Genomic DNA, 12,538 nt, shown 5'->3' with positions numbered 1-12,538 from the left:
TTACAGCAGGGGTTTTAACTAGATCACATTTGTATGAAGATGGCATAAAGAAATGCCACAGTGTATGAATATCGTGGGATGTGTTGAAAATTCAGAGCAGCAGCATCAAGGACAGCGTACTAAACACCCACGTCAATGACAGGAGATCATAGGGTGTAAGATATCAAAGATAGGTGTCGTTTCTGCCACTTAAGAACGAGAAGATCTGTTCCAAGTTAACCAAGATGATGGGCAGTAAGATCTGTGCAGCTAACACAAAAATGAAAGCTCGCTGTCTAGGCCGCAATGAAAGAGGCTGACAAACGTTTGAGGAAACAAACAAGCTAAATATGCGACTGTCGACAAATTAAAGAGCACAGCGAAGCTAACAAAGCTGCTGTCTTGCAGGGAATACGACAGCAACAGGATTGTTTTCCTTTGTCTTGGCACTTGATTATGGCCTTGTGACCATCAACGCACACTCAGACACACTGACACACCCACAAACACACAGAATGCTTTCGTTTACCTGTTACTAAATTGACTTAAAAAAAAAAAAAATCCCTACAACGTTGGGAATGGACATTTGCATGTATGTACAAATGTAGAATGCAAGTGGTTCTCAGCTTTCGACAAGGTTCTGTTCTCACAACCTCACTGAAATTTGACTTTGTTCTAAATCTTAAATTTCGTCAGCCTGAATTATAAAAAACATAAGAAAATGTAAGCAATTAATATGAATGAATGTTACATTACACAATAGGGCTTTTTACTAATTTTGCCCATTTTTGTGTTAAAATAATACTAATATGAAGCAATATTAATTTAAATGCAGTACAGTGCTATAATTATATTTTTCTTCTGCACTATTATTTTCACTTTAATTTCAAAATCTTTTACGTTTTTCTTCTTTTTTGCACCATGGGAATATTCATGTTTTTGCTTGCTAGCCAGTTTAAATTAAAAAGAGGATCAGGAATGACAAAATTTGTAAATAAAATGCAGTTTCTGCCTTCAAACTCTAACAGAGACTCAAACAACAGGAAATATGGCTGACTTGCAGCAGCACAGCCAGCCAGTGTTATTGCACAGCACATAGAGCATTCATCATTAGACAATATGGCTAAACATTGGGACTTAAAAATAATATTAGGATAATTTGAAGGCTTTCATAAGTCCAGCTTCTCATAAATCACATTCTGTAAGTTGAGGACTGTCTATATCCTTGAAATATATTGATAGGATCTCAGTAAAGAGCAGTTTTCACTGTTTCAGACCCATACTGTGTGAGGACTGTGACTGTAGATGGTAGAGATGAAATATTGATCAAGGCATGCAGAGCACAAGGCACCAACAAAAAAGTCATCTAAGCTAACACCACTCCTGTAGAGAGGTCATGGGCAATACAGACTGAGTCTCACCAGGCCACCAGGAAGGTATGCTGTGAAGATTTGGAAGATTTCACGGTGACGCAGGTAAGAGGAGAATAGAGAAGACGGTTACCACTCCAATAAAATCAAACTGGCAAGTGACAGTATGTGGGATGTGAGCATTTGGCTGGGACATCAGACAATGTCTTACATGTTAATATGCATGCAAAGAGGCTATTTTTCTGATGTTGCTCTTTCATTGTTTAACTGATACAGCTTACAATTCCAAAAATTTAAACAGCTTGATACTTCTCTTGCTCAGTTGAGGTTAGATGCCTCGTTAAACAGAAATGACCGTTCAGGTATGTAACACAGCAATTTTTAGGAGAAAACCATTAGGTTTGTAACCACCATGCTGCCATGGCCACTGAAAATACTTCCCAGTCCTGGTCTCCTGGTACCCCTGTGTATTCTTGATTGAATCATGCAATTAATTAAGATCTGACTTTGCTCTTCATTGAATGAACTGAACAATTTGGCCCATGTCTGCTCAAGATTTGTTATGACGTGGTAACTGTAATTTGTGTTGAGGGCTGCTGTGATGAATGTAATATGTTTGCTCATGAAATATTGTTCCTGTATTTGACTATCTGTGAGACATAAAACGGAATAATTTAGAAGGCTACTGACCTCAACAAAGGAACTAAAGAGGTCTGAATTGTGCCTGTCATGGTTAATGTTAATAATTTGCTATCGATCCAGGCATCCCACAAAGCATTTGTTATTGGAATCTTGGAAAGCTACATGGAGACACGGAAGTCAGACAGTCAGCCAAGCACACCACCACAGCAATGTGCTGAATTATTGAAGAATAGTTAATTTGAAAGCCTGACAGGATTAGGAAAGATCAGCTAAATGATGGCACTCAAGTCCAATAATGAGGGGAATTTCATCCCAAGGACTCGTAGAGCCAGAACTCATTTTCCTGGGGTAGGGTATGCACTCTCAGCCATCAAAACGACTTGTGCTACAAGTAAACAAACCCTCGGGTGATTTCAATAGCATTATCCTGTGTCAGAATCTCAGAGAATGCCGCACCCATTATCCTTGACATGCTTTCATTTGGTTTCATGACAGCGGTGCCTTTTGCTTCCACGTTAACACCAAGTTCACCTGTAATGTACAGCAGGGAAAATATCTCAAGGTAATTAGCATGTCCTTTAGAATGACAAGTACAGGGGATCACATTCAGTAATGAAACACAATAGATCAGAGCTTGTCCAGATCAAGAGCAACGAGTGTCTATGTGCAACGCATATATTTCCTCATCAAACTCTGTCATTAAAAAAAAAAAAAAAAACAGTTTCCTCATGGGCACACAAGTTACTCCATTGGATACTTTCTCAGTTGCCCAAAGTTGCCATGACAATTCTTTCAACCTCCTGCACCAAATAACTGTCACCTTGTACTTGAAGCAACCAGGTCTGAATCTTGTTCCCACTGAAAAAACATTGATCGTGCTTCTTACTCTCAATTACTATAGCGGAAATTACCCAGTTGTAGAAAAGGATAATTCACTGTAAGAAGCTTAGTGTAAAAACCTCACATTGTAAGTCACTGTGGAGAAAAGCATAAGCAAAATGAATAAATAATAATAACATACAAGAATAAGCTAACAAGCTCACAGGTATGACAACTGGCTTCTCACCACCTGCAAGTAACAAGAAAAAGAGAAGTAAATCTGCAGAAAATCTAGGATTAAAATGCAGACCGTTTATATCTGATTAATTAATCACTGTTTCCCGTAAGATACCAAAATCTGAAATCTCTTCAGAATCTCAGCATACTTTGTGGTGTCTTTTAAAGCAGCTTATTGTGTATGCTCTGAATGCAAAATATCAAGTTTAAAGCACTAATGAGATTTACCTTGAACTCACGTGAACGCATGAGGCCACGCTTTGCATGAGAATAACACATTTCCCAGATGCCCTCCTTGTGAAACTTCATGGTTCCTGGAGACATCTTCACTTGGCTATTCCGGGAAAGAATAAGCATTGCGTCAAAGGGGGATTTGAGAGTTGTGTACGGCTTAAATAATCTAAATCCTCTAAATCCTTGCCATGTTCCAGAGATTTGATCTCCTTTTGTTCTTCTTTGTTCTTTTTCCATTTTAATAATCTGATGTACTAAGTATCTGGCTGTTTATAATCCATCATAGTAAGACTGGACAGTCTATGTGTAGTTTGGGGGATAGAAATAAACACAACTTTGGTCATTTTTATCACCCAAGGTTGATTTGAACTTTAGAAGCTCTTTTTCAATGGAACAAACAGTAAAAGTATTTTATGTATGGTTACAGATTTAGGTGTGGAGGCACAATGAGTGTGTTAGTGTATAATATAGTTTATCACTTTCAAAGTTGGACTGGAGTCTTTTCACTTTGAGAATTAATGGCATCACACTTTCAGAATGTCGTATCATCTAAAAGTCTGTGAATGACTATTCTTACTTGGTGATGGGCTGGTTAAACAATTAAAAGTGCAAGTTCTGTTTTAGGGGTCCTGCTCCTGTATTTCTAGGCATGAGTCACCTTATGTTGTTTAAACTGATTTTGCTTATATCTCTTATCTGGAATCTTGTATATTTTAAATAAATTGATATATTCACAAATAACTTCTGACCTCATAATAAATCTGGAATTTTGAATGAGTAGAATAGTTACTTGTGAGATCCAGACTTAAAGCAGGTACAGTTATGTTTTACTGTAGTGTCCGGACACGGGTGTATAATGTAGTAATCTCAAATGAAGAGCATGTATGCAAGTGAACAGTGCAAATCAGGAAATGAAGTGCAGGGGTGACTCGATGGACATGTTAGTTCCCTTCATGTAACCAAATACACAGAGGTGTGACACCGACAAAGCTAGAACCCAGAATCTAGACAGGATCACAAAGAATTGGTGCAGACAGGGGAGGCCGGGTGTGTTGACGTTAATTGCATGTAGAGCAGCATCTCTGATGGACATTGGTGATTTCATGTACTAGACTTGTGAAATTACTATTGATCATTCAGATGGTGCCTTTGCCTAAGTCACATTTCAATCCTAGGGGGGGCGCGGTGGCGCAGTGGGTTGGACCACAGTCCTGCTCTCCGGTGGGTCTGGGGTTCGGGTCCCGCTTGGGGTGCCTTGCGGCAGGCTGGCGTCCTGTCCTGGGTGTGTCCCCTTCCCCCTCTGGCCTTACGCCCTGTGTTGCCGGGTAGGCTCCGGTTCCCCGTGACCCCGTATGGGACAAGTGGTTCTGAAACTGAAACATTTCAATCCTAATTGTTTGAAACCACTTGTCCAAAGTGGGGGTGCAGCGAACTGGGGCCTAACCCGGCAACACAGGGTGTAAGGCTGGAGGGGGATGGGACACACCCAGGATGGGATGCCAGTCCGTCGCAGAGCACCCCAAGTGGAACTTGAACCCCAGACCCGCCAGAGAGCAGGACCCGCGTCAAACCTACCACGCCACCTTCAATCCTAATTTTAAATATTAATGTGCTTAACATTATTAGGCAATGTACAGTTTTATACTTAGGTAATTTTATTATCAGTTCAGTGTAAGAACTTTTATCAAAGGTATAACAGTAGGAGGAGGGATACAAACCCAGAACCTTCTGACTGGAAGGTGACAATTGCAACCATTATATCTTCTGTTACATCAGAAACATGTTTTTAAGTAACAATGAAACTTAAAAAATATTAAACATACTGTATATTAATTAATCCTTTTTCCATTATTGATTTCCATGTACTAGCATTTTAATCTCAAGATCCATTTCTGTGATGTAATGAGCTTTTCTATGCTTTTCTGAGACGTATGTCGCTTTGGTGAAACAAGCCCACTAAAGGCATGCATGTAATTTAATATCAATCTTTTTGGTATTAGAAATCAATGCATGTCCCAATGAGGATTTGGATTTTGGAGGCAAAAGTGGACAGATGATTTTGTTTTCAAGAAATGGAAAAGGTGATGGTTACTTTTGCATCTCGCCAGCTAACTGTCAGAAACAGAGCAAACCAATAAGATGTTACTTAACAAGATACATACAAAGCATTAAATAAAACTAAACTATAATGAAATAACTAATCAAAACTACCACAAGCAAAGTAGAAGCTGAAGGTCTGGAGTGTCAACTGCCAGTTAAACCAAGCTTTGTCTTCACACAGTCACACTGCTCATATGAAATCGAATTGATTTAACCCCCTTTAATCAGCAGTTCAAACTACATTTGTGCTTAATGATCAAAAAAAAAAAAAAACAGCACAAATACCTGAAGTAAAAACTTTTCTGAACTTTTATTTTTCATACCTTAAATGTTATATTTAGAGGGCAGGGTACAGTGGGGACCATTCGCCTCTACACGCCCCTATCACTGGCTCTGGTCCATTGAATTGTTGTGAGCCTCAACTGAAATATATGTGGTTATATTATAAACCTCTCCTGGCCATGAAACCCTTTGTGATGTAAAATGACATATGATTCCTCTGAATGTGAAAACACAAAAGCAAAGAATCTTCCTAGCTGCCTTCTTTATTCACTAATGGGTTGGTTGAGGGGTCAAAGCAGTGATTCAGTAGAGATTAGGGCATTTTTCACCTTCCCTGCAGAGACAAAGGGCTTCCTGTCTGGCAGCTTTTATAAATTCACCCAGTTTACCCCCTTCCTATATCTAAGCTGCCCCGTCCTCAGCCCCTCCCTGTATTAGAAAAGCTGATCTTATAATCGGACCGCAGTGTGGAGACACTGTCCAGATGCTTCTCTCTCACTGATTTACTTGCAGCACTTGGCAGCCGAAGAAGCATCTCGGATCTGTTTGTGCTTATGTGCTTTAGCTGTCCACTTGTTTATTCGAAAACAAATTCTGTTCTGTTAAGTGCTTGGAAAAAGAGCAAAAAAGGCAATAAACAAATAAACGACTACCGTTCCATCAACAAACAAAGCTAAAGATAAGCAATAATGCCACAGAAGAAAGTTAACATTAATCAAGTATTTTTTTTCTGGAGAAATAGTGCATGTCAGGCTTTTGGGAGATTCAATGCAAATTTCTTAAAAACGTTAGCATAAAAGGGGAGAAATTTCTCACTATTCAAATTTTATAGCTACTCAGGTTTTGTATATTTTTCCTCTTTTCTTGTTGATTGTGCAAAGTTCAATTAACTAGAGAATTATCGAGAAAATCAATGGAAATCAAAAAATATTGCAGTGTAAGATGAAAATGTACAATTAAAGCCGCAGTTGAATCTTTACATGTTCCAGAGCTCTATTCGTAATGGGGTTCTGTGATCGCCTCTTATAAAATAAAGTCTCTTAAGGTCTTTAAAAGAACGCCATTCGAGAGGTCAGAGGCATGGATTTAATCTCAGCAGCTTCTGTGTAACTACAGGTTGGCCGGCCTTCCACAACTTCCAGCTGTGTTTTTCTTCCACAGTCATGCTTCTGATGTAGGAGCGTAACAAACATGTACTTTCTTGTGCAAGATATGGGGGGGCAAAGACTGTTGAAACACATATTGCCCAGTGTCATAGCTGCATAATTCAGATATTCACCCTTTGTATAAAGTATATGAACAAAAGAGAATTTTTTTCAGGGTTGTGAGGAGCACTCTGTGCCATGATACTCTATAGACTGGAGTCAGGTGATACTGTATGCATCTGGGTATTTTTACTGGAGCAATGCAGGGTAAATACCTTGCCCAGAGGTATAACATAACCTATTCTGGGACTTGAATCAGCAACTTTTAGGGTACAGTGTGGTGTCCTCATGCACAGTTCCACCTGCGGCCCCAGCGGAGATGAAGACTCACTATTTCCACTGTATCCCAGGTGACAGAGACGCGGACGGGCCCACTTGGCTGCAGCAGCTACGACAACCTGGACTCCGTGAGCTCTGTCCTCCTTCAGAGCCCTGAGAGCAAGCTGCACCTGCAAGGTACGTGGTTCATTGTGGAGGTAAAATGGCTGCAGGATTTGGCTGGAAGGAGGTGCAGTGGTGCAGCGGGTTTGGCCTACGCCTGCTCTCTGGTGGGTCTGGGGTTTGAATCCTGCTTGGAGTGCCTTGCGATGGACTGGCGTTCTGTCCAGGGTGTGTCTCCTCCCCCTCTAGCCTTGAGCCTTGTGTTGCTGGGTTAGGCTCCGGCTTGCCCCGACCCCGCTTGGGATGAGCGGTGTCAGACAGTGTGTGTGTGTGTGTGTGTGTGTGTGTGTGTGTGTGTGTGTGTGTGTGTGTGTGTGTGTGTGTGTGTGTGGGTGTGACTGGCAATTACCCCTGTGTTGCTATTGGGTGGAGCTGGGAGCTTTTGGTCATTGTCCACCTGCAGTCTCTCTCATCCGCAGGCTGCAGACAGCCTAGTGAAGTACCACCCAGATTTCACTTCAGAAATAAATCTCATAAAAGATTAATATGAGTCTAGTAAGAGATTATTTTTTCTATCTTTATAATCCTACAAGCCTTTATAGAAATGCAAGTGTGTTCGGTGATAGAGAGTGCCCAGAAGTGCTGTTAACCCCAACATCATTGGCTAACTGGATTACAGTTTCCACATAGACAGCATAAACATCCTACTAGTGCCATTTCTTATTATCCACTTTAAAGGAGAAGGAATAGGAAGTTCCAAGGAAGAGGAAGAAGGGTGGAAAGGGTGGTGACCGCTGGAAATTTATGAGAACAACGAAAGAGAGAAAGAACCTCAGAAGTGAGAAGCACTAAATAAATAATTCACTTGGATTAATAAAGTTTCATTCATTCATTCATTCATTGAATAAAATCTATAGGCACACACAGAAAATATATAAGTTTTTATATTAGGACTAAGTCTTCTATGTTCAGTTTAGGAGATACCCTTAAAAGTCCTCTATACATCCTCTACAGTGGAGGATGGATCTACATATACAAAAATTATGCTTACATAGACACACTGGCTGAAACCACTTGTCCTGAGAGGGGTTGCGGCAAGCCAGAACCTAACCCAGCAACACAGGGTATAAGGCTGGAGGGAGAGGGGACACACCCAGGATGGGATGCCAGTCTGCCACAAGGCACTTCAGGTAGGACTCAAACCCCAGACCCACCAGAGATCAGGACCCAGGCAAGCCTGCTGTGCCACCTCACCCTCCTTATACAAAATTATATAATACATAATTACATACACACAAACAGTGTTTATATATACGAGTGTGTGTGTGTTTTCAGTAGTTCTTTAGTATTATCTGGGGTTGGCAAGCTATTGTCCTCTTTCTTTTATTCTGTGATAAGTTATTATTCCCTTTTCTGTGATTTTAGACTCAAAATCTTTTTTTTCTCCTCTCTATGTGTTTAAAGAGATTAAATGCGTGATGAAAAGAAGCCGCAACATTTCTCAATTGTTCACTTGGTTATTGAACAGTTAAGACACTGTGAAATGCTAATGCACCGAGGTGCCTTTGCGGGGGAGCATCTGTTTTGTTCTATTCCCTTGGAAACGATTATCTTAAGTCTTTCAGCACTGCGTAAAAAACACTAGGGATGTCTTTTTATGCCTGGCTTCGACCTCTGGGCTTCAACCTCATCACAGAATTATACCCTTTAGATACTCTGATGGAACACTGTGTCCTTGTGTCCTTGTTTAATATCCTGAGAAAAGTCCATGCGTGTCAAGGCATCCTGCAGATGATGGGAAGTAACACGCAGACCTTATTCCGAGACACGTCCAAGGTACTGTGCCTTCAAATGCAGCATGGCCTGCGTTCCTTACCGGCATTGCATCTTGGGCTGCCATGTCGAGGCAGGGCGAAGAGGAAAATACAGCACGACACAGATGCTAATGCAACAGGGAGACAGGGACATGACTGGTATAACCATGAAAACAGTTGGCTCTCTTCCACCCACGTCACTCAGCCCATTCTTTCATATTTATCTCATACAGATGTGGGAAAAGTCACTTTGAGGAAATTGTATCTGTTGTAAATAAAATTGCCTTTTAGATGTTACTTCCATTTCATCAAACAAAAAGTCGAATGACAAATCTGAAAAAGAAATGAAGAAAAAAAAAAAAAAACAAGCCTGGACGCTATAGCAATATATTTCGGGACAGTTAGATAGGTGAACATTAAAATAATTAAGTTAACACTGGTTACTCCCATTCACATCTTATACAGCTCATGCCATTTGTTCATTAATAAGATGTTCAAAAAATGCACATATTATTCACATTATGAGCATCAACACAGAGTGCTATAAAGAGAAAAAAACAGCCACCATCTAATGGTTGAATGTAGTTGTCCATCATGCGGAAAATGAGAAAATATGTGGCAGTCAGATTAATTTAATCTTCTGGAGGCTGCTGTCTCACACCACGGTTGTGTTTATCTGCACAGCCTGGCTGACTAATATGGCACGACAGGCTGCTCTTTAGTGCAGCAGCGCTGAGGTTACTGGTTCATATCAGTTGTGTCTAGTGCGCCCAGCTGTTCCGGCAACTTTTATAGTTATAAGGGCTGCTAGAAACCATCAGTGCTCATTTTACACCTGGTCATGTGCACTTGCAGTTAACCTTTAACAGGGCCATAGGACAGAATAAGAAAAGACTTTTTATCCACTGTTTGTTTTTTGTTCTTGTTTGCTCTGACCAGGGCAGCTTACAGATACTTTGTGTACACTTTCATGTTTCTGAATGAATTTACACATTTAATAAGAGATTAAAAACAGCTTATGTATAATAAAAATATTTGTCAATGTGTTGATTACATAATTTCAAATATCTGAATCATATACTTGCTTGAACTGCTTTTCAATTACGGTATGTTGCATTCTCATCAATAAGAGTTCAATAAGAACTTGTACTTATGAATAGATGATCAATACCCTATAACATAACTGTACTGAGCTGGTAGTTCCAGTACACTAAGACATTCCAGCATAGTGAGACATTTAGAAGAAATGCCTTTCAAGAACAGAACAGAAATTTCAATTAAAAATATGAGCCTTGGTTACGTCAACATGAGTAGCATTTCCTACCCATTTGGGGTGTGACTTTTGTGTACCCCAGTTTCTTGAAGCCATGTGACTCTTCACGAGCATCTATAAGAAATCTCATGACCTTTAATTATCATTGTATAAAATCATAATCTATTATAATAATGGATGCTGAAGCAAACAAGAGAAAGTGCTAAAAGATTTTGAGAAGGCAAGAATGCGAAACCTTACCTATTAGCTCAGAACTCACATTGGGTGAAACCTTTTATCCCAAGGGGGGGCTCACAGCAAGCCAAAGCCTAACCCAGCAACACAGGATGCAAGGCTGGAAGGGGAAGGGACACACTCAGGACGGGACAGGAAGCAATTCCGTCACAGGGAACCCCAAGCAGGGCTCAAACCGCAGCCCCACCAGAAAGCAGGCCCCCACAAAGCCCACTGCACCACTGCATCCCCCTAGTTGAACACTTGTAGTGTTAAACACATATATTATTCCCTTGACAATATCATATTCATATCAATATCTAGGCAATATCACTTCAAAGACTTTGTGATTTGATTTACTATTCATTTCAGATTAAACTTTTTATCATTTCAGATGATACTCATTTCAGATGATACTTCACGAATAACTCAACTGAGGGGTTATTAGTAACTGCAGAAATTATTACAGCAGCCTTGTTAGATAGTGTTCTGATATTGTGGACTTGATACTGAATCTGATATGCTCATGTACTTAAATGATAAAGCAGAAATTGTGCGTGTTTAGTGAATCTTTTGAATAGCATATTATTTAATTTTCTTGATTAAATTTGCGATTATCCATTTAGCTGATGCTTTTCTCCAAAGCAACTTATAAAGTTAAGCTACTTACACTCATTTCCAGTGAGTGGCTCACAGCTGGGCACTTTCTAGTGAGGTAATTTAGGGTAGGCAACTACAACAGCAAGCAGGATTTGAAGGTAAAACTTCCACTTCCAGAAAAAGTAACTCTGAACATTATACTACCTGCAGTGCCGATTAAATTAATACTTATTATGAACTGGTTTGGCAAGAACTTGCTTTACGGGCAAATTTTCTGAAATGAAAATACTCTTATCATTTCAAGGAAGCATGTACTTGTATGTTTATCACAGAAAACCTCTCATCATCGTTCTCATAGAACTGAATAAGTGATGCAATGTGTTTAGGTGATTAAAATGTTTAATATGGCTATTGAAATCCAATAGTGGAGGACACCAGTAAAAAATTGTTCTAATAGACGTTTTGTTCTGAATTAAGAAGTGCGATGAGGATTTAAGAGGAATTGTAGGATTTATGCACTTTTAATTGCCATCTCCAGGTTGTACTTATGCCCACTATGCAATAAGATATTTCAGAAAGTGTTATTGCAGGGATATGCGTAACAGAGATATAAGAAATGGCTGCGGGATCGGTGTCTCCAGCCTTCTCTTCCTCAATGGCACGGTAACGGAAAGCAGTGGATCATTAGCGCCACAGCACTTCTGTGACAGACTGAATCCCAATATTGTGTTATCTCTGGTGAAGGGCACCCCTGGAGCCCTGCGTCACACCCAGCAGGAGTCTAACGGAGAGTTGCAGGGGAGATGGATCATTGTTCAGTCACCGATTCACACTCTTGATGCGGTCAGGGGTTGGTGGAGGAGGGGGTGAGGGGAGGATACCCCCCGCTGTAAATGAAATTTCCAGTGCTGCAGTCTGAGAATTGGATCAGCTTTACCAGTTGCTAGGGTTACAGAACTTTTGTTCTTTAGTACCAGGAGAACATAAATATCTACAATTCACATTTAACATTCCTATTTGTAATTTAAACCTTGCAATTTAGTTCGATGTTCTTTCTGAAAATTTTTACTTGACAGGTTACAAAAAAACCAAGGTGAAGAAGCGTTACCTCCAAATTTAGGTATTTTGTAAATTTAAACTACCGTGTTTACATTAGACGGACTGCCGTCCTGTCCTGGGTGTGTCCACTCCCCCTCCAGCCTTGCGTTGCGGTTCGCCGCGACCACACTTGGGATAAGCGTTTTAAGCCAGTGTGTGTGTGTATGTGTTTACAGTATTGCTGTCATGTTTCTCTTGAGGTATTTGTCAGAATGCAAGTGTGGAGATTGTCTGAGCAGCTTACACTGATGGGCGCCAGGAACTGAAGCTGTTAGCAAGAGTACTGAAACG

General features: G+C 40.3%; 1 protein-coding gene across 1 annotated transcript in view; it reads left to right on the top strand.

Moving 5' to 3' along the window:
* Window positions 1-12,538, top strand: part of LOC108927221 (BMP/retinoic acid-inducible neural-specific protein 1) — a 97,833-nt gene that overhangs the window by 59,687 nt on the left and 25,608 nt on the right. Inside the window, exon 5 of the mRNA XM_018740358.2 lies at window positions 7,219-7,324. Coding sequence (XP_018595874.1) covers window positions 7,219-7,324 — 106 coding nt within the window. The remainder of the gene's footprint in view (window positions 1-7,218; window positions 7,325-12,538) is intronic.

Source organism: Scleropages formosus, chromosome 6 (assembly GCF_900964775.1).
Source record: "Scleropages formosus chromosome 6, fSclFor1.1, whole genome shotgun sequence".
Taxonomy (NCBI): Eukaryota; Metazoa; Chordata; class Actinopteri; order Osteoglossiformes; family Osteoglossidae; genus Scleropages; species Scleropages formosus.
Note: the sequence above shows the minus strand (reverse complement) of the source record. Positions and strands in the feature narration are given on the sequence as shown.